Source organism: Podarcis liolepis (assembly GCF_965112155.1).
Source record: "Podarcis liolepis genome assembly, chromosome: 4".
NCBI lineage: Eukaryota > Metazoa > Chordata > Lepidosauria > Squamata > Lacertidae > Podarcis > Podarcis liolepis.
This window is the reverse complement of record NC_139558.1, coordinates 102,794,415-102,816,765: the sequence shown is the minus strand read 5'-3', so window position 1 is coordinate 102,816,765 and position 22,351 is coordinate 102,794,415. Positions and strand designations below refer to the sequence as shown.

The window sequence follows — 22,351 nt, the reverse complement described above, 5'->3', positions numbered from 1 at the left end:
ATTCTGCATAGGGCTGAAGTTGCTTAGCGAGAAATTTAGCGAGATTTTGTAGAGGTGAGCCTATGGAGCTGACTATTGGTCTGAGTGGTGTTCCTTCTTTGTGTATCTTGGGGAGACCGTAGAGTTTGGGGCATCTGGATGATTTTTCTCTGGGGATGATTCTTAGCTGGATTTCTTCACTGATAGGAGAGGCTTTTATTTTGGATTTGGTGGTTTTTTCCAGATAGGTGGTGGGATCTGTTTTTATAGGTTGGTAGGTAGGGTCTTGGAGTAGATTTGATAGTTTTGCTTGGTAGTCCGATGTGTTCATCACAACAGTGGCATTACCTTTGTCTGCTGGGAGAATGATTATGTTGTTGTCTTTCCTCAGGTTGGTGAGTGCTTTCTGTTCTTCTTTGTGTAAATTGCTTTTGGGTGGTTTGCTGGAGCAGAGGATGTTGGTGACTTCAAGTCTGATTTTATTGGCTTCATCTGGGTTGATTTTGGTTAGGCTAGCTTCGACTCCGCATATGATGTTTTCCGTGGGGATGCGTCTCGGGGCGACTGCAAAGTTGAAACCTTTGGAGAGTACTTTGGTTTCAGTTGAGGTGAGGATCCTGTCTGATATGTTATGTACTGTTTGTTTCATGGGTTGTTGTGGAGGGTGGCTGGGCTTCTGGCGAACTCAAACACTGAGATCCTGCTCTGTTCCAGTAACAAGAAGCCGTAAGCACCAGCCTGAAGATGACGAGTGAGACCTCGTCGAAACGTCGCCTAGACACCCCAACTCTTACACGGGAAGACACCCGAAGACACCAAAACCTGCATTCCTGTACCCGTGAAAATCTACGAAAGCAAATATCTCACCTCTACGGGGAGGAAACCTTCCAGCTGACAAGAACCTACGAGAAACTAGAAATCCGAAGAGCCACCATCTTATGTGATCTCTTGTTCCTACGCAACTGCCGAGACAACAACTTAATTCCCACATGCTTCCAACTGAAATTCCACTCTAAAACCCCAGCTACCGAAAGGATCCTGAAACGAACTGAACTATCCCTAATCAGAAACGAAATACATAAGAAAAGATACCTACTAAACCAAACCAACAAAGATCTGCTCACTCTTCACCTCAAACTCTGTAACAAAATCCACCCTGCACTCTGGGACAAATGCAAACAACTAGCCGTCTGGAGAGCTGAAACTGAGACCTCACATAAGACAGACAGACACACCAACAAACTCCACAAACTAGAGAAACGCCAGAAGCCCAGCCACCCTCCACAACAACCCATGAAACAAACAGTACATAACATATCAGACAGGATCCTCACCTCAACTGAAACCAAAGTACTCTCCAAAGGTTTCAACTTTGCAGTCGCCCCGAGACGCATCCCCACGGAAAACATCATATGCGGAGTCGAAGCTAGCCTAACCAAAATCAACCCAGATGAAGCCAATAAAATCAGACTTGAAGTCACCAACATCCTCTGCTCCAGCAAACCACCCAAAAGCAATTTACACAAAGAAGAACAGAAAGCACTCACCAACCTGAGGAAAGACAACAACATAATCATTCTCCCAGCAGACAAAGGTAATGCCACTGTTGTGATGAACACATCGGACTACCAAGCAAAACTATCAAATCTACTCCAAGACCCTACCTACCAACCTATAAAAACAGATCCCACCACCTATCTGGAAAAAACCACCAAATCCAAAATAAAAGCCTCTCCTATCAGTGAAGAAATCCAGCTAAGAATCATCCCCAGAGAAAAATCATCCAGATGCCCCAAACTCTACGGTCTCCCCAAGATACACAAAGAAGGAACACCACTCAGACCAATAGTCAGCTCCATAGGCTCACCTCTACAAAATCTCGCTAAATTTCTCGCTAAGCAACTTCAGCCCTATGCAGAATCCATCGCTTCACACGTTACTAACTCCTTCCAGTTCATAGAAACAATAAAGAAGCAAAACCTACATCCCGATGACCTACTTGTGAGCTTCGATGTTGTATCTCTCTTCACACAAGTGCCCATTAATGAAGCCTTGACAGCCATCCAAAACAAATACAATCCCCCCGAATACATCCTGGACCTGACCAACCACTGCCTAACCAACACGTACTTCATCCACAATGGACAAAGATACAAACAGATAGAAGGAGCACCTATGGGATCACCCCTCTCACCGGTCATCGCAAATCTGTACATGGAACACTTTGAAACCAATGCTTTAGACAAGTCAGAACACAAACCCAAACTCTGGCTCAGATATGTTGACGACACCTTTGTAATTTGGCCACACGGGAAAGAAAAACTAGATAGCTTCCTCACACATCTCAACAGCCTACACCCCAAAATACAATTCACTATGGAAATAGAAGCCAACAACCAACTTCCCTTCCTTGACGTCCTAATCTACAAAAAACCTGATGGCTCCCTAGGACACACCATCTACCGGAAAAAAACACACACCAACCGCTACTTACATGCACAATCACACCACCACCCTGCACAAATAAACTCCGTAGCCAAGACTCTCATCTCCAGAACCAAACGCCTGGCTGACAAAGACCACTTGACAACTGAGTTACAGAATCTCTCAAATGTGTTAATCGCCAATGGATACCAGCAAAACAGGGTTACGAAGCTAATCCAAAAAGAAACACCCCCCAAAAACCAAGACACAGAAGAAAACAATGGCATGGCCCTCCTTCCTTATATCAAGGGCACTACAGATAAAATTAGCAAAATCCTCCATAAACACAATATCAAAACAGCCTTTTGCACCAACCAAAAAATAGCCAATATCCTCAGAAACCCCAAAGATAAAATCCAGTTGGAAAACCAAGGGGTCTATGAAATACCCTGCAAAGTCTGCCCAGCCACGTACATTGGACAAACAAACAGACGAATAAATGCACGTATCGCAGAACACAAGAATGCCGTCAAAAAAGAAGAAAAAACTTCCTCTCTTTTCCAACACATGAAAGAAACAGGACACGAAATTAAACCCAAACCCAGACCCTCTCCACAGATAAATTACAGACACCATCCAGTAGCCAAACCATAGTGGCACCTCCGGATGCTGCACCCCCCTGCAATCCCTACACAGATCTGGCTGGCACAGGGCACAAAACCACAGCTCGCCCCTATACACGAAGCCAAGCCAGAGCACAACTAAGTGCAGTACAGCCATCTTCTCAGAAAAACTCTTCACAAGCTCAAGAGGTCAAGACACGAAAGCTTTAGCAACTAATCCACACTTAATGACCCACCTAAGTGGTACTCAGAATATCACTCAAGAAATCACTCAAGATATCCCTCAAGTAATTAAGGAACAAAAGAAGAAAAGGCACACTAACCTGGGAACTTCCTCTCTGCCCAGAACGTTGGAGGCTATACACCACACCCCCTCAACAGTATTTATAGGAACTCAAACACTGAGATCCTGCTCTGTTCCAGTAACAAGAAGCCGAAAGCACCAGCCTGAAGATGACGAGTGAGACCTCGTCGAAACGTCGCCTAGACACCCCAACTCTTACACGGGAAGACACCCGAAGACACCAAAACCTGCATATATATATATATATATATATATATATATATATTTGCTTTCGTAGATTTTCACGGGTACAGGAATGCAGGTTTTGGTGTCTTCGGGTGTCTTCCCGTGTAAGAGTTGGGGTGTCTAGGCGACGTTTCGACGAGGTCTCACTCGTCATCTTCAGGCTGGTGCTTACGGCTTCTTGTTACTGGAACAGAGCAGGATCTCAGTGTTTGAGTTCCTATAAATACTGTTGAGGGGGTGTGGTGTATTCTGGGCAGAGAGGAAGTTCCCAGGATAGTGTGACTTTTCTTCTTTTGTTCCTTAATTACTTGAGGGATATCTTGAGTGATTTCTTGAGTGATATTCTGAGTACCACTTAGGAGGGTCATTAAGAGTGGATTAGTTGCTAAAGCTTTCGTGTCTTGACCTCTTGAACTTGTGAAGAGTTTTTCTGAGAAGATGGCTGTACTGCACTTAGTTGTGCTCTGGCTTGGCTTCGTGTATAGGGGCGAGCTGTGGTTTTGTGCCCTGTGCCAGCCAGATCTGTGTAGGGATTGCAGGGGGGTGCAGCATCCGGAGGTGCCACTATGGTTTGGCTACTGGATGGTGTCTGTAATTTATCTGTGGAGAGGGTCTGGGTTTGGGTCTGGTGTGGTTGATTGGTGATGGCGTTCTGTGTGCCTCTGGTTCTGGTGTCTGTTTTTGTGGGGAGGGCTAATTTCCAGATGTCTGGCAGGCGGGACGTGTCGTCACGCTTGTTCATGTTGTGAGGGTGTTTCTCTATCTCGATGGCTTCCATGATTATTCTCTTGTGGTGATGTTCCATGTTAAAGAGCAATTTGGAATCTGCAAAATTAATTTCGTGTCCTGTTTCTTTCATGTGTTGGAAAAGAGAGGAAGTTTTTTCTTCTTTTTTGACGGCATTCTTGTGTTCTGCGATACGTGCATTTATTCGTCTGTTTGTTTGTCCAATGTACGTGGCTGGGCAGACTTTACACGAAGCCAAGCCAGAGCACAACTAAGTGCAGTACAGCCATCTTCTCAGAAAAACTCTTCACAAGCTCAAGAGGTCAAGACACGAAAGCTTTAGCAACTAATCCACACTTAATGACCCACCTAAGTGGTACTCAGAATATCACTCAAGAAATCACTCAAGATATCCCTCAAGTAATTAAGGAACAAAAGAAGAAAAGGCACACTAACCTGGAAACTTCCTCTCTGCCCAGAACGTTGGAGGCTATACACCACACCCCCTCAACAGTATTTATAGGAACTCAAACACTGAGATCCTGCTCTGTTCCAGTAACAAGAAGCCGAAAGCACCAGCCTGAAGATGACGAGTGAGACCTCGTCGAAACGTCGCCTAGACACCCCAACTCTTACACGGGAAGACACCCGAAGACACCAAAACCTGCATTCCTGTACCCGTGAAAATCTACGAAAGCAAATATATATATATATATATATTCTGCAGGTTTTGGTGTCTTCGGGTGTCTTCCCGTGTAAGAGTTGGGGTGTCTAGGCGACGTTTCGACGAGGTCTCACTCGTCATCTTCAGGCTGGTGCTTTCGGCTTCTTGTTACTGGAACAGAGCAGGATCTCAGTGTTTGAGTTCCTATAAATACTGTTGAGGGGGTGTGGTGTGTGGCCTCCAACGTTCTGGGCAGAGAGGAAGTCCCAGGTTAGTGTGCCTTTTCTTCTTTTGTTCCTTAATTACTTGAGGGATATCCTGAGTGATTTCTTGAGTGATATTCTGAGTACCACTTAGGTGGGTCATTAAGTGTGGATTAGTTGCTAAAGCTTTCGTGTCTTGACCTCTTGAGCTTGTGAAGAGTTTTTCTGAGAAGATGGCTGTACTGCACTTAGTTGTGCTCTGGCTTGGCTTCGTGTATAGGGGCGAGCTGTGGTTTTGTGCCCTGTGCCCGCCAGATCTGTGTCGGGACTGCAGGGGGGTGCAGCATCTGGAGGTGCCACCATGGTCTGGCTACTGGATGGTGTCTGCAATTTATCTGTGGAGAGGGTCTGGGTTTGGGTCTGGTGTGGTTGATTGGTGATGGCGTTCTGTGTGCCTCTGGTTCTGGTGTCGGTTTTTGTGGGGAGGGCTAATTTCCAGATGTCTGGCAGGCGGGACGTGTCGTCACGCTTGTTCATGTTGTGAGGGTGTTTCTCTATCTCGATGGCTTCCATGATTATTCTCTTGTGGTGATGTTCCATGTTAAAGAGCAATTTGGAATCTGCAAAATTAATTTCGTGTCCTGTTTCTTTCATGTGTTGGAAAAGAGAGGAAGTTTTTTCTTCTTTTTTGACGGCATTCTTGTGTTCTGCGATACGTGCATTTATTCGTCTGTTTGTTTGTCCAATGTACGTGGCTGGGCAGACTTTGCAGGGTATTTCATAGACCCCTTGGTTTTCCAACTGGATTTTATCTTTGGGGTTTCTGAGGATATTGGCTATTTTTTGGTTGGTGCAAAAGGCTGTTTTGATATTGTGTTTATGGAGGATTTTGCTAATTTTATCTGTAGTGCCCTTGATATAAGGAAGGAGGGCCATGCCGTTGTTTTCTTCTGTGTCTTGGTTTTTGGGGGGTGTTTCTTTTTGGATTAGCTTCGTAACCTTATTTTGCTGGTATCCATTGGCGATTAACACATTTGAGAGATTCTGTAACTCAGTTGTCAAGTGGTCTTTGTCAGCCAGGCGTTTGGTTCTGGAGATGAGAGTCTTGGCTACGGAGTTTATTTGTGCAGGGTGGTGGTGTGATTGTGCATGTAAGTAGCGGTTGGTGTGTGTTTTTTTCCGGTAGATGGTGTGTCCTAGGGAGCCATCAGGTTTTTTGTAGATTAGGACGTCAAGGAAGGGAAGTTGGTTGTTGGCTTCTATTTCCATAGTGAATTGTATTTTGGGGTGTAGGCTGTTGAGATGTGTGAGGAAGCTATCTAGTTTTTCTTTCCCGTGTGGCCAAATTACAAAGGTGTCGTCAACATATCTGAGCCAAAGTTTGGGTTTGTGTTCTGACTTGTCTAAAGCATTGGTTTCAAAGTGTTCCATGTACAAATTTGCGATGACCGGTGAGAGGGGTGATCCCATAGGTGCTCCTTCTATCTGTTTGTATCTTTGTCCGTTGTGGATGAAGTACGTGTTGGTTAGGCAGTGGTTGGTCAGGTCCAGGATGTATTCGGGGGGAATTGTATTTGTTTTGAATGGCTGTCAAGGCTTCATTAATAAACTTTGGCTCAGATATGTTGACGACACCTTTGTAATTTGGCCACACGGGAAAGAAAAACTAGATAGCTTCCTCACACATCTCAACAGCCTACACCCCAAAATACAATTCACTATGGAAATAGAAGCCAACAACCAACTTCCCTTCCTTGACGTCCTAATCTACAAAAAACCTGATGGCTCCCTAGGACACACCATCTACCGGAAAAAAACACACACCAACCGCTACTTACATGCACAATCACACCACCACCCTGCACAAATAAACTCCGTAGCCAAGACTCTCATCTCCAGAACCAAACGCCTGGCTGACAAAGACCACTTGACAACTGAGTTACAGAATCTCTCAAATGTGTTAATCGCCAATGGATACCAGCAAAATAAGGTTACGAAGCTAATCCAAAAAGAAACACCCCCCAAAAACCAAGACACAGAAGAAAACAACGGCATGGCCCTCCTTCCTTATATCAAGGGCACTACAGATAAAATTAGCAAAATCCTCCATAAACACAATATCAAAACAGCCTTTTGCACCAACCAAAAAATAGCCAATATCCTCAGAAACCCCAAAGATAAAATCCAGTTGGAAAACCAAGGGGTCTATGAAATACCCTGCAAAGTCTGCCCAGCCACGTACATTGGACAAACAAACAGACGAATAAATGCACGTATCGCAGAACACAAGAATGCCGTCAAAAAAGAAGAAAAAACTTCCTCTCTTTTCCAACACATGAAAGAAACAGGACACGAAATTAATTTTGCAGATTCCAAATTGCTCTTTAACATGGAACATCACCACAAGAGAATAATCATGGAAGCCATCGAGATAGAGAAACACCCTCACAACATGAACAAGCGTGACGACACGTCCCGCCTGCCAGACATCTGGAAATTAGCCCTCCCCACAAAAACCGACACCAGAACCAGAGGCACACAGAACGCCATCACCAATCAACCACACCAGACCCAAACCCAGACCCTCTCCACAGATAAATTGCAGACACCATCCAGTAGCCAGACCATGGTGGCACCTCCAGATGCTGCACCCCCCTGCAGTCCCGACACAGATCTGGCGGGCACAGGGCACAAAACCACAGCTCGCCCCTATACACGAAGCCAAGCCAGAGCACAACTAAGTGCAGTACAGCCATCTTCTCAGAAAAACTCTTCACAAGCTCAAGAGGTCAAGACACGAAAGCTTTAGCAACTAATCCACACTTAATGACCCACCTAAGTGGTACTCAGAATATCACTCAAGAAATCACTCAGGATATCCCTCAAGTAATTAAGGAACAAAAGAAGAAAAGGCACACTAACCTGGGACTTCCTCTCTGCCCAGAACGTTGGAGGCCACACACCACACCCCCTCAACAGTATTTATAGGAACTCAAACACTGAGATCCTGCTCTGTTCCAGTAACAAGAAGCCGAAAGCACCAGCCTGAAGATGACGAGTGAGACCTCGTCGAAACGTCGCCTAGACACCCCAACTCTTACACGGGAAGACACCCGAAGACACCAAAACCTGCATTCCTATACCCGTGAAAATCTACGAAAGCATATATATATTCTATTTCAACAGGATTCAGCTCCATGTCATGTTGCTGCTATGTGCAAAAGGTGCTTTCAAGATAATGATATATCACTGCTGGAATGGCCTGGGAATAGCCCACACTTCAACCCAATCAGAAATATATGGAGCCGACTAAAGAAACTTGTTATACAGAAGCAACCCAGCAATAAAGCTCTATTAACAGAGGCAATAATTCAGTCTTGGTTTCCCATTATTACAGCTGCAGAACTAAAGACTTGGTTCACTTCAAGTGAAGGCGTTGTAAGGCCGTAATTAAAGCTAAAGGTTACCAATGGTTACCAAAGGTTTCACGTTTTCACTTTATGACTGCTGTTCCAATAAATACTCCTTCATAAAAGTCATTGCATTACTTTCTTCATTAAATTATCTTTCCATTGCTATATAATTTTATGGTATTACTCCACACAAAAGTGGTGTTATGAGCCACCAAACCTCAGAAATACACCTTTCAAAATAGGTTTCCACAATTTTGGCCACTAGTAGAAGTTGTTCATTTTAAAGTTAATGTTCTTTATATATGGGATCAGATTATGTTTCATGATTATATGTGTGTTGGAAGCCGCCCAGAGTGGCTGGGGCAACCCAGCCGGATAGGCAGGGTAGAAATAAAAAATATTATTATTACTAAAGTGGTACCTTGATTTAAGAACCGTCCTCTTCTGGAAAAGATTAAGTTTGTAAACCGAGGTACCACTGTATCATCATCATCATCATCATCATCATCATCATGACTGCTGCTGTTGCTGCTTGCGTGAGTGCTGGGAAGACCGCTCCCTCTCCTGCCAACTCCATCTGGCCAAGGGGGCGGGGCCTGCACTCACTGCCACAGCTTGAGGGCCTCCATCAAGGCCTCCGGGACACGGCTGCTGTTGCTGCTGCTCGCGTGAGTGCTGGGAGGACCGCTCCCTCTCCAACCAACTTCATCTGGCCTAGGGGGTGGAGCCTGCACTCATCGCCACAGCTTAAGAGGCCTCCGGAACATTACTGCTGCTGCTGCTCTGGTGAGTGCTGGGAGGACCGCTCCCTCTCCTGCCAACTCCATCTGGCCTAGGGGGCAGGGCCTGCACTCACCACAGCATAAGAGGCCTGAGAGAGGCCTCCGGGACACTGCTGCTGCTGCTGCTTGTGTGAGTGCTGGGAAGACCGCTCCCTCTCCTGACAACACCATCTGGCCTAGGGGGCGGATCCTGCACTCACAGCCACAGCATAAGAGGCCTGAGAGAGGCCTCCGGGACACTGCTGCTGCTGCTGCTTGTGTGAGTGCTGGGAAGACCGCTCCCTCTCCTGCCAACACCATCTGGCCTAGGGGGCGGATCCTGCACTCACAGCCACAGCATAAGAGGCCTGAGAGAGGCCTCCAGGACACGGCTGCTGTTGCTGCCTGCGTGAGTGTTGGGAGGACCGCTCCCTCTCCTGCCAACTCCATCTGGCCTAGGGGGCAGGGCCTGCACTCACCACAGCATAAGAGGCCTGAGAGAGGCCTCCGGGACACTGCTGCTGCTGCTGCTTGTGTGAGTGCTGGGAAGACCGCTCCCTCTCCTGACAACACCATCTGGCCTAGGGGGCGGGTCCTGCACTCACAGCCACAGCATAAGAGGCCTGAGAGAGGCCTCCGGGACACTGCTGCTGCTGCTGCTTGTGTGAGTGCTGGGAAGACCGCTCCCTCTCCTGCCAACACCATCTGGCCTAGGGGGCGGATCCTGCACTCACAGCCACAGCATAAGAGGCCTGAGAGAGGCCTCCAGGACACGGCTGCTGTTGCTGCCTGCGTGAGTGTTGGGAGGACCGCTCCCTCTCCTGCCAACTCCATCTGGCCTAGGGGGCAGGGCCTGCACTCACCACAGCATAAGAGGCCTGAGAGAGGCCTCCGGGACACTGCTGCTGCTGCTGCTTGTGTGAGTGCTGGGAAGACCGCTCCCTCTCCTGACAACACCATCTGGCCTAGGGGGCGGATCCTGCACTCACAGCCACAGCATAAGAGGCCTGAGAGAGGCCTCCGGGACACTGCTGCTGCTGCTGCTTGTGTGAGTGCTGGGAAGACCGCTCCCTCTCCTGCCAACACCATCTGGCCTAGGGGGCGGATCCTGCACTCACAGCCACAGCATAAGAGGCCTGAGAGAGGCCTCCAGGACACGGCTGCTGTTGCTGCCTGCGTGAGTGTTGGGAGGACCGCTCCCTCTCCTGCCAACTCCATCTGGCCTAGGGGGCAGGGCCTGCACTCACCACAGCATAAGAGGCCTGAGAGAGGCCTCCGGGACACTGCTGCTGCTGCTGCTTGTGTGAGTGCTGGGAAGACCGCTCCCTCTCCTGACAACACCATCTGGCCTAGGGGGCGGATCCTGCACTCACAGCCACAGCATAAGAGGCCTGAGAGAGGCCTCCGGGACACTGCTGCTGCTGCTGCTTGTGTGAGTGCTGGGAAGACCGCTCCCTCTCCTGCCAACACCATCTGGCCTAGGGGGCGGATCCTGCACTCACAGCCACAGCATAAGAGGCCTGAGAGAGGCCTCCAGGACACGGCTGCTGTTGCTGCCTGCGTGAGTGTTGGGAGGACCACTCCCTCTCCTGCCAACTCCATCTGGCCTAGGGGGCAGGGCCTGCACTCACCACAGCATAAGAGGCCTGAGAGAGGCCTCCGGGACATTACTGCTGCTGCTGCTTGTGTGAGTGCTGGGAAGACCGCTCCCTCTCCTGCCAACACCATCTGGCCTAGGGGGCGGATCCTGCACTCACAGCCACAGCATAAGAGGCCTGAGAGAGGCCTCCGGGACACTGCTGCTGCTGCTGCTTGTGTGAGTGCTGGGAAGACCGCTCCCTCTCCTGCCAACACCATCTGGCCTAGGGGGCGGATCCTGCACTCACAGCCACAGCATAAGAGGCCTGAGAGAGGCCTCCAGGACACGGCTGCTGTTGCTGCCTGCGTGAGTGTTGGGAGGACCGCTCCCTCTCCTGCCAACTCCATCTGGCCTAGGGGGCAGGGCCTGCACTCACCACAGCATAAGAGGCCTGAGAGAGGCCTCCGGGACACTGCTGCTGCTGCTGCTTGTGTGAGTGCTGGGAAGACCGCTCCCTCTCCTGACAACACCATCTGGCCTAGGGGGCGGATCCTGCACTCACAGCCACAGCATAAGAGGCCTGAGAGAGGCCTCCGGGACACTGCTGCTGCTGCTGCTTGTGTGAGTGCTGGGAAGACCGCTCCCTCTCCTGCCAACACCATCTGGCCTAGGGGGCGGATCCTGCACTCACAGCCACAGCATAAGAGGCCTGAGAGAGGCCTCCAGGACACGGCTGCTGTTGCTGCCTGCGTGAGTGTTGGGAGGACCACTCCCTCTCCTGCCAACTCCATCTGGCCTAGGGGGCAGGGCCTGCACTCACCACAGCATAAGAGGCCTGAGAGAGGCCTCCGGGACATTACTGCTGCTGCTGCTTGTGTGAGTGCTGGGAAGACCGCTCCCTCTCCTGCCAACACCATCTGGCCTAGGGGGCGGATCCTGCACTCACAGCCACAGCATAAGAGGCCTGAGAGAGGCCTCCGGGACACTGCTGCTGCTGCTGCTTGTGTGAGTGCTGGGAAGACCGCTCCCTCTCCTGACAACACCATCTGGCCTAGGGGGCGGATCCTGCACTCACAGCCACAACATAAGAGGCCTGAGAGAGGCCTCCAGGACACGGCTGCTGTTGCTGCCTGCGTGAGTGTTGGGAGGACCGCTCCCTCTCCTGCCAACTCCATCTGGCCTAGGGGGCAGGGCCTGCACTCACCACAGCATAAGAGGCCTGAGAGAGGCCTCCGGGACATTACTGCTGCTGCTGCTTGTGTGAGTGCTGGGAAGACCGCTCCCTCTCCTGCCAACACCATCTGGCCTAGGGGGCAGATCCTGCACTCACAGCCACAACATAAGAGGCCTGAGAGAGGCCTCCAGGACACGGCTGCTGTTGCTGCCTGCGTGAGTGTTGGGAGGACCGCTCCCTCTCCTGCCAACTCCATCTGGCCTAGGGGGCAGGGCCTGCACTCACCACAGCATAAGAGGCCTGAGAGAGGCCTCCGGGACATTACTGCTGCTGCTGCTTGTGTGAGTGCTGGGAAGACCGCTCCCTCTCCTGCCAACACCATCTGGTCTAGGGGGCGGATCCTGCACTCACAGCCACAGCATAAGAGGCCTGAGAGAGGCCTCCAGGACACGGCTGCTGTTGCTGCCTGCGTGAGTGTTGGGAGGACCGCTCCCTCTCCTGCCAACTCCATCTGGCCTAGGGGGCAGGGCCTGCACTCACCACAGCATAAGAGGCCTGAGAGAGGCCTCCGGGACATTACTGCTGCTGCTGCTTGTGTGAGTGCTGGGAAGACCGCTCCCTCTCCTGACAACACCATCTGGCCTAGGGGGCGGATCCTGCACTCACAGCCACAGCATAAGAGGCCTGAGAGAGGCCTCCGGGACACTGCTGCTGCTGCTGCTTGTGTGAGTGCTGGGAAGACCGCTCCCTCTCCTGCCAACACCATCTGGCCTAGGGGGCAGATCCTGCACTCACAGCCACAACATAAGAGGCCTGAGAGAGGCCTCCAGGACACGGCTGCTGTTGCTGCCTGCGTGAGTGTTGGGAGGACCGCTCCCTCTCCTGCCAACTCCATCTGGCCTAGGGGGCAGGGCCTGCACTCACCACAGCATAAGAGGCCTGAGAGAGGCCTCCGGGACATTACTGCTGCTGCTGCTTGTGTGAGTGCTGGGAAGACCGCTCCCTCTCCTGCCAACACCATCTGGCCTAGGGGGCGGATCCTGCACTCACAGCCACAGCATAAGAGGCCTGAGAGAGGCCTCCAGGACACGGCTGCTGTTGCTGCCTGCGTGAGTGTTGGGAGGACCGCTCCCTCTCCTGCCAACTCCATCTGGCCTAGGGGGCAGGGCCTGCACTCACCACAGCATAAGAGGCCTGAGAGAGGCCTCCGGGACATTACTGCTGCTGCTGCTTGTGTGAGTGCTGGGAAGACCGCTCCCTCTCCTGCCAACACCATCTGGCCTAGGGGGCGGATCCTGCACTCACAGCCACAGCATAAGAGGCCTGAGAGAGGCCTCCGGGACACTGCTGCTGCTGCTGCTTGTGTGAGTGCTGGGAAGACCGCTCCCTCTCCTGACAACACCATCTGGCCTAGGGGGCGGATCCTGCACTCACAGCCACAACATAAGAGGCCTGAGAGAGGCCTCCAGGACACGGCTGCTGTTGCTGCCTGCGTGAGTGTTGGGAGGACCGCTCCCTCTCCTGCCAACTCCATCTGGCCTAGGGGGCAGGGCCTGCACTCACCACAGCATAAGAGGCCTGAGAGAGGCCTCCGGGACATTACTGCTGCTGCTGCTTGTGTGAGTGCTGGGAAGACCGCTCCCTCTCCTGCCAACACCATCTGGCCTAGGGGGCAGATCCTGCACTCACAGCCACAACATAAGAGGCCTGAGAGAGGCCTCCAGGACACGGCTGCTGTTGCTGCCTGCGTGAGTGTTGGGAGGACCGCTCCCTCTCCTGCCAACTCCATCTGGCCTAGGGGGCAGGGCCTGCACTCACCACAGCATAAGAGGCCTGAGAGAGGCCTCCGGGACATTACTGCTGCTGCTGCTTGTGTGAGTGCTGGGAAGACCGCTCCCTCTCCTGCCAACACCATCTGGCCTAGGGGGCGGATCCTGCACTCACAGCCACAGCATAAGAGGCCTGAGAGAGGCCTCCAGGACACGGCTGCTGTTGCTGCCTGCGTGAGTGTTGGGAGGACCGCTCCCTCTCCTGCCAACTCCATCTGGCCTAGGGGGCAGGGCCTGCACTCACCACAGCATAAGAGGCCTGAGAGAGGCCTCCGGGACATTACTGCTGCTGCTGCTTGTGTGAGTGCTGGGAAGACCGCTCCCTCTCCTGACAACACCATCTGGCCTAGGGGGCGGATCCTGCACTCACAGCCACAGCATAAGAGGCCTGAGAGAGGCCTCCGGGACACTGCTGCTGCTGCTGCTTGTGTGAGTGCTGGGAAGACCGCTCCCTCTCCTGCCAACACCATCTGGCCTAGGGGGCAGATCCTGCACTCACAGCCACAACATAAGAGGCCTGAGAGAGGCCTCCAGGACACGGCTGCTGTTGCTGCCTGCGTGAGTGTTGGGAGGACCGCTCCCTCTCCTGCCAACTCCATCTGGCCTAGGGGGCAGGGCCTGCACTCACCACAGCATAAGAGGCCTGAGAGAGGCCTCCGGGACATTACTGCTGCTGCTGCTTGTGTGAGTGCTGGGAAGACCGCTCCCTCTCCTGCCAACACCATCTGGCCTAGGGGGCGGATCCTGCACTCACAGCCACAGCATAAGAGGCCTGAGAGAGGCCTCCAGGACACGGCTGCTGTTGCTGCCTGCGTGAGTGTTGGGAGGACCGCTCCCTCTCCTGCCAACTCCATCTGGCCTAGGGGGCAGGGCCTGCACTCACCACAGCATAAGAGGCCTGAGAGAGGCCTCCGGGACATTACTGCTGCTGCTGCTTGTGTGAGTGCTGGGAAGACCGCTCCCTCTCCTGACAACACCATCTGGCCTAGGGGGCGGATCCTGCACTCACAGCCACAGCATAAGAGGCCTGAGAGAGGCCTCCGGGACACTGCTGCTGCTGCTGCTTGTGTGAGTGCTGGGAAGACCGCTCCCTCTCCTGCCAACACCATCTGGCCTAGGGGGCGGATCCTGCACTCACAGCCACAGCATAAGAGGCCTGAGAGAGGCCTCCAGGACACGGCTGCTGTTGCTGCCTGCGTGAGTGTTGGGAAGACCGCTCCCTCTCCTGACAACACCATCTGGCCTAGGGGGCGGATCCTGCACTCACAGCCACAGCATAAGAGGCCTGAGAGAGGCCTCCGGGACACTGCTGCTGCTGCTGCTTGTGTGAGTGCTGGGAAGACCGCTCCCTCTCCTGCCAACACCATCTGGCCTAGGGGGCGGATCCTGCACTCACAGCCACAGCATAAGAGGCCTGAGAGAGGCCTCCAGGACACGGCTGCTGCTGCTGCCTGCGTGAGTGTTGGGAGGACCGCTCCCTCTCCTGCCAACTCCATCTGGCCTAGGGGGTGGAGCCTGCACTTACCACTACAGTTTAGAGGCCTGAGCAGCTACCTGCAGCAAGGGACAAAATGGTTTTAAATGTTTTAAGCGCTTTTAATTTGCAGCACTTTAAATGGTGGTTGTTGTTTTTTATAATATTATATTATTTCATTATTTTATTTTTGCTTGGGGTGGGATAAGCATTTAGTCAGGGTGGGGAGTAGTTTAATTTGAGCGCTATTGTTTCTTGCTTTGGTTTTATTATTATCATTATTGTTGTTGTTGTTGTTTGTTGTTGTTGTTATTATTCTGTTAAGTTATTATATAGTTTGTATTTTGCTTTGTAAGGGGAAGGATCATGGCTGCCTGGGAGTGGGCCTCAGCCAATAGATTGGCTGGGGCAGGTTCCAAAGGGGGGGATGTATTAGGACACCCAATCTCAGTGATCATGGGCAGGAGGAGGAGTTATGCTAAGACCAGACCATGTCATTACCAAGGAGGCAGGTTTAGTCGTTGTTGGAGGACTATCCCTGCCTCCAGGTCTGGTCCTGACCGGAAGGATACAGTAATCAGCAAGGGATACCCACATGACCTGAAAGTGTTGCTGTGCAATGCCAGGTCAATGATGAATAAAACCTCTGCCATCCACGACCTGATTGTGGATGGCGGATTTGACCTGGCATGTGTGACAGAGACCTGGTTGGATGAAGCAGATGGGCCTGTCCTTGCCGCTGCTTGCCCACCAGGTTTCTCTTACGCACAGCAACCCAGGTCATGTGGGCGGGGAGGGGGGGTTGCAGTGAGTTTTAGGAAGTCATTAGTCTGCACCAGGCGTCCTATTGGGAAGACCCAGTTTTCTGAGTGCATGTTCTGGAAGTTGGGCAATAGGGGCAGTACAGGATTCCTACTGGTACACCGACCTCCCCGCTGCACCAAGGATTCCCTGCCCGAGCTGCTTCAGGTCGCGGCGGATGTTCTCCTGGAGACACCTAGTTTGGTTGTCCTAGGGGATTTTAACATCCATGCCGACACGACCTTACAAGGGGCCGCTCGGGACTTCGTGGAAAGCATGGCCTCCATGGGGCTGTCCCTGAATAAGTTTGGCCCAACTCATAGCCGCGGACATGCCTTAGACTTGGTGTTTACCTCTACGGGTGTTGGTGATCTGACATTAACTAAAAGCGAAACAAAAGAAGTGCCATGGTCAGATCACTTCCTGGTGCAACTGGACTTCTCCGCAACCCTTCCCCTCTACAGGGAGGTGGGACTTATTCGGATGGTCTGCCCCCACCACTGAATGGATCCAATTGGCTTCCAGAGAGTGGTAGGGGATGTTTTATCCCAAGTTAATGGCCTTTCAGCAGATTCCCTGGTGGCACGCTGGAATGCAGAGTTAACCAGGGCTATGGACTGTCTGGCTCCAAAGCGCTCTCTCCGATTGCATGGAGCCCGGACAGCCCCGTGGTTTCCCCCGGAGCTGAGGGTGATGAAACAATCGATGAGACGGCTAGAGCCCCGGTGGCGGAAAACTCATTGTGAATCAGACCGGACACGGGCTAGAGCTCAACGCCGAGCCTACCAAGTGGCAATGGCGACGGCGAAGAGGGTCTTCTTCGCCGCCTCCATTGCATCTGCAGAAAACAGCAGAAGGAGACTTTTTCAGGTGGTTCGGAATCTATCGGAACCACCTGCACCACCGGGGCCTGGTAGGGACCCCAAGATCTCCTGCAATGCTTTTGCAAAGTTTTTTGCAGATAAAGTCGCTCAGATTCAGAAGGAGGTAGACTCCACCGTGGGAGCAGGGCCAGGGCGGAAGAGTGCTAGAGTTCTGTCTGGTCCTGTTACATAGGATCAATTCCAATCTGTTACCTCCAAGGATGTGGACAGGCTGCTTGGACAGGTGAAACCGACCACCTGTCTCCTTGATCCTTGCCCATCCTGGCTTATAAAAGCTAGCCGGGAAGGGCTGGGCGATGGGTTCTGCGGGGTGGTGAATGCTTCCCTCTGTGAAGGAGCCTTCCCAGACCCGCTGAAAGAGGCGGTCATTAAACCACTTCTTAAAAAAACATTTTTAGACCCGGCCAATTTGGCCAACTATTGCCCAGTCTCAAATTAACCATTCTTGGGCAAGGTGATTGAGCGGGTGGTTGCTGAACAACTCCAAGCATGCCTGGAGGAAGCGGACCATTTGGATCCCTTCCAATCGGGATTCAGGCCTCACCATGGGACTGAAACTGCCTTGGTCGCGCTGGTTGATGATCTCCGGTGGGCTGGGGACAAAGGTGAGAGCTGTTTCCTAGTTCTGCTGGATCTCTCAGCGGCCTTTGACACCATCGACCATAACATCCTTCTGGACCGTCTAGAGGGGCTGGGAGCTGGGGGCACTGTCATACAGTGGTTCCGCTCCTTCCTCCTGGGCCATGTCCAGAAAGTGGTGGTGGGGGATGAGTGTTCAGACCCCTGGGCTCTCACTTGTGGGGTGCCTCAGGGTTCCATCCTCTCCCCCATGCTTTTTAATATCTATATGAAGCCGCTGGGAGAGATCATCAGGGGGTTTGGGCTGGGTGTTCATCAGTATGCAGATGACACCCAGCTCTACCTCTCCTTTAAATCAGAACCAGTGAAGGCGGTGAAGGTCCTGTGTGAGTGCCTGGAGGCGGTTGGAGGATGGATGGCGGCTAACAGATTGAGGTTGAATCCTGACAAGACAGAAGTACTGTTTTTGGGGGACAGGAGGCGGGCAGGTGTGGAGGATTCCCTGGTCTTGAATGGGGCAACTGTGCTCCTGAAGAACCAGGTGCGCAGCCTGGGAGTCATTTTGGACTCACAGCTGTCCATGGAGGTGCAGGTTAACTCTGTGTCCAGGGCAGCTGTCTTCCAGCTCCATCTGGTACGCAGGCTAAGACCCTACCTGCCCGCGAACTGTCTCGCCAGAGTGGTGCATGCTCTAGTTATCTCATGCTTGGACTACTGCAACGCGCTCTACGTGGGGCTACCTTTGAAGGTGACCCGGAAACTGCAATTAATCCAGAATGCGGCAGCTAGACTGGTGACTGGGAGTGGCCGCCGGGACCACATAACACCAGTTCTGAGAGATCTGCATTGGCTCCCAGTACGTTTCTGAGCACGATTCAACGTGTTGGTGCTGATCTTTAAAGCCCTAAACAGCCTCGGTCCAGTATACCTGAAGGAGCGTCTCCACCCCCATCGTTCAGCCCGGACACTGAGATCCAGCGCCGAGGGCCTTCTGGCGGTTCCCTCATTGCGAGAAGTGAGGCTACAGGGAACCAAACAGAGGGCCTTCTTGGTAGTGGCGCCCGCCCTGTGGAACGCCCTCCCATCAGATGTCAAAGAGATAAACAATTACCTGACATTCAGAAGACATCTTAAGACAGCCCTGTTCAGGGAAGTTTTTAATGTGTGATATTTTAGTGTATTTTTGGTTTCTATGGAAGCCGCCCAGAGTGGCTGGGGAAACTCAGCCAGATGGGCGGGGTATAAATAATAAATTATTATTATTATTATCCAATGTCAGTCGTCTCTTTGGTCAACCCAAGACTGACAGGAGCAAAAACAAAAACAGAAAACCTGAAGCTACTTATCTTTCCTAACAATTCTGAAGCTGACATTTAAGATGGCCTGGGCAGTTGAAAGCAGCCCAATCGTGGTAGAAAAAGGATTAATTTGAGGAAGATTGTTCAAAGAAAAAACTGTAAGTTACTGTTTATTGTGGGGGTGTTAGGTTCCCAGGTGTTATAGGGGCCACTATTGAGCTCTGTGAAAATATATGAGGTTGGTCCATAGACGTATTTTTTGAATTTCCAGGCAGATATGACGATCCCACAGGGAACCTTACCAAGAGAGGCCACGATCCCACAATTCTCCTCCATGACGTCCTTATGCAAAGCTCTCTGGTCAGGATCCAGCAACGCCCACTCCTCGTCCGTGAAACGAACAGCAACATCTTCAAAGCACACTGGACCCTAAAAGAAAAAGGGAAATGTCCTCCTCTGAGACAGCAGAAATATGATCTGCTACACAATGCTCTGTTGTTTCCTTCCTGTAAATTGCAGTGTTGTTTAAATAGGATTGCTTTGCTGCACATTTTATTTATGGATGCTTATTTTATTCTGCATTTTAATTATGGGTATTTGTCTTTGTGCAAATAGGTGGTACTCCACCTTGTGTTTTCCAAGTCATTCTGCCTACCCAAACATTATAGTTTCCTCAATGGACGGATCCACTTTCTCCTCTCCTCGTGAGCTATTCTGGGAAGGTTCCCTCCCAATGCCCTAGAGCCAAATTCAAGGGGTTCAGGGGGGCATGGAGAGGAGGAAGGGGAGGAATGGGGGACAGGCTGGTTAGGTGAACCCAGGCCACTATTTGTTCTTGTTTGTCAACTGCTTAGAAAACAATTTTAGCATTCAGTGATGAATAGACAATTAAAATAAGCCTATTTTCGTCTCCTGACTCTGAGAGACAAGCAGGGAAGGCGGCTTCTGGCAAAAGGAGAGGGAGCCACCGGTGGCTCCTCCTTCTTCTGACTCACCTCTGCCTCTCGACCTCCCTCCTCCCACTCGCCTCCTTCCTCTTCTGCCTCTGATTCTGTGCTGCATTCTGCCACAGAATCTCCCAGCTCACTAAGCCCTGTTTCCCCTTCAGCTTCTGACACCTCCTCTTCCCAGAATTCTCCCTCTTCTCTCTCTGACAGCCCAACCTTCCTCCACCTCCACTCCTTCGGCTCTGAGCCATCTTCCCTTCCTGGTTCCCTGGCTGCATCCTCCCACCATTCCTCTGTGCCCAACCAGTCCATGACATTCCTCCATCCCTCAGCCTCTGTCCCCACAAGGCAGCTTCCCCTGACCTGATCTGGTTCCAGAGCTGCTGCTTCCCTTCTGCCCCCATGAAAAGGCGGATCAGGAGGTCTTGCTGGCATCCTTCTGCCACCTGCAAGAGAAAAAAGGTAAGCAGGACGCCAGGAGTGCCTGCTTCTCTCACAGGTGAAACAGGGCATCTCTAACTACAGATGGGCCTTTGAGAAGGACTTACCTGCTGAGAGTATTTGGACGTTTGTGCCCATTTCGTATCTTTGTTGTGAAAAAATACATCTCCCCTCTTCTGGACCCTTGTTCCCAACTGTCTCCCCCCAAAACAAGATGAAAAGAACCCTCAGATGAGTTGGGAAACCAACAGAATGAGACCAAACAGAGAAAAGCTACCTTCCTCCTTACCCAGTGGCCTCTCTCTGGTGTCCAACGGAGGCCTCTCTGCCTCACAGGAATCCAGGTCCATTTCTGCAAAGAGATCCTTTCCCTGAGAAAGAAACAAGGATTCAAAACCGAGAATGGGGAGAAATACTAGAAAGAGAATGGCAAGACTTGAAGGGTGTTAGATCTCATTCCATGGATGCATTTCCCAGAAAAAGGATGGGCCATCAGCAGACCATTATGGGATGTTCTCTGTCCTGTTTGGAGCCCCTTGGGAGTATCCAGAGGAAAGTCTCTCTCACCTGTTTATTCTGTTCCTGCTTTCTCTCCTCTGCCTGACTCAGGAGAAAACCTTCAGCCAGGGCCACCGCCTGGGAACTGGTCTCCGCTCCACAGTCCCTCACCCAGCTCTCCATCTCCAGGGGAAGGACAGCCAGGAACTGCTCCAAGATCACCAGGTCCAGCATCTCAGCTTTCGTGTGCCTTTCTGGCTTCAGCCACTGATGGTCAAGGTGGTAGAGTCGGCTGCAAACCTCTCGGGGTCCTTTGGCCTCCTGGCAGCAGAACTGCCTCAACTGCTGGCTCTGCACCTCTGAGCGGAGGGTGTCCTCCTCACCCAGGATCTTCTGCACAGAGTTTTCCCAGAATCCCCCACTGCTCCCAGTTTGGTTGGCATGGCCTCTTCCTGCTCTAGGGCCAGCTGAGTCTCGCTCATCCATCTGTGCTCTGAGGAAGCCTCTGAGAGATCAGAAGAAACCCTTTGGTCTTCTGCGAAGTTCTGTCCGTCTAAATGAGAAGCTCTAGCAAATCCTACAAAGCAAATACATTGTTCTGTTACAAAATTTGTAGGACAGGGGGGAAAATGGTTCCCTGAGCAAGCATGGATGAGTCTTGCTGGGAACCAGGGCTGGACTGCACCACATCCCAGACCATGAGATATCTTTCTGAAAAGAAAGAGGAGGAGGAAGAGGAGAAGAAATAAGTCTCTAGCCTTCAAGCAATGCAGAATGTGGAGGCAACGGAAGGGATTTCTGTCAGATTAATCAACCTGGTTTCTGCTGCCTTCCAGTCAATGCATGAAGTCAGAACCGACTGATAAGGGAGTCATTTGTATCTTGTGATAAATGGATGCTTTTCTCTAGTGGGGGTCCTGACCTGGGGGTCCTCGGGAGTTGCTCCCCACCCCACCCCCACCCCACCTCCACTCCCTGCTTCTGTCTCCTTTTCTGCAATCTCTGCCGCTGTCCAGACAGATTCGTGGGGTGAGGTCTCTTTTTCTGTCTTCCGAGGGCCAGGAATGTATCTGGCCAACCCCCTGAGGGCCAAGTGGGCGGGGCCAAAGACATCTCCCCTGATTTTTTTGTTGTTCTATTAGATAGTCCACCTCCTCCTCCAGCTTTGCAAAACCATTTGCACGTTTCCTCTGTTGTGCAATGACGCTGAGCGATGTCACACAGAGTTAAAGTCCCAGGGACTCCTTTGTTTTAAAAAGGGAGATTTCGTGGGAGTCAGGGATCCTCTGCTCTGCAGGAAGGAGAGCGTGGCAGACCTGGCCCCTCCCTGGCAGGACCCTCTCCTCCCTGATTTGGGGTCCCACCCCCCACATGAGCAGATCCGGCCCTCCAAGCACCCCCCCTGCTGCAGCCCTGGGACCCCCCCCCCGTCTCCCCACTGCACCCTCTGGGGGGGAGAGAGGAGACTCACCAGATCCCAGGAGGGGCTGCGATTCGGCCCTTGAAGGAGAGACCCCAAAGCAAG

General features: G+C 51.7%; 2 protein-coding genes across 5 annotated transcripts in view; both read right to left on the bottom strand.

Annotated features, from left to right (window-relative positions):
- The window catches only part of LOC310705039 (uncharacterized protein), a 35,534-nt gene extending 13,770 nt beyond the window's left edge, over positions 1-21,764 (bottom strand). Inside the window, exons 1-5 of one of the 3 annotated variants that reach the window (XM_083499327.1) lie at positions 20,896-21,764; positions 20,618-20,699; positions 20,436-20,522; positions 20,251-20,333; positions 19,243-19,369 (exon numbers count right to left, since the gene is read on the bottom strand). In XM_083499327.1, the coding sequence (XP_083355453.1) occupies positions 19,243-19,369; positions 20,251-20,333; positions 20,436-20,522; positions 20,618-20,699; positions 20,896-21,312 (796 nt within the window). In that variant the 5' untranslated portion in view covers positions 21,313-21,764. Of the gene's footprint in view, positions 1-19,242; positions 19,370-20,250; positions 20,334-20,435; positions 20,523-20,605; positions 20,700-20,895 lie in introns of all 3 variants that reach the window. The other 2 variants (XM_083499328.1, XM_083499329.1) reach the window with 2 other exon arrangements.
- Positions 1-22,351, bottom strand: part of LOC310705065 (uncharacterized protein) — a 177,096-nt gene that overhangs the window by 42,224 nt on the left and 112,521 nt on the right. Inside the window, exon 1 of one of the 2 annotated variants that reach the window (XM_083499405.1) lies at positions 18,589-19,219. The exons of the other annotated variant lie outside the window; for it this stretch is intronic. The gene's annotated coding sequence lies outside the window, so the exon portion shown is untranslated. Of the gene's footprint in view, positions 1-18,588; positions 19,220-22,351 lie in introns of those variants that run through there. 2 annotated transcript variants of the gene reach the window in all.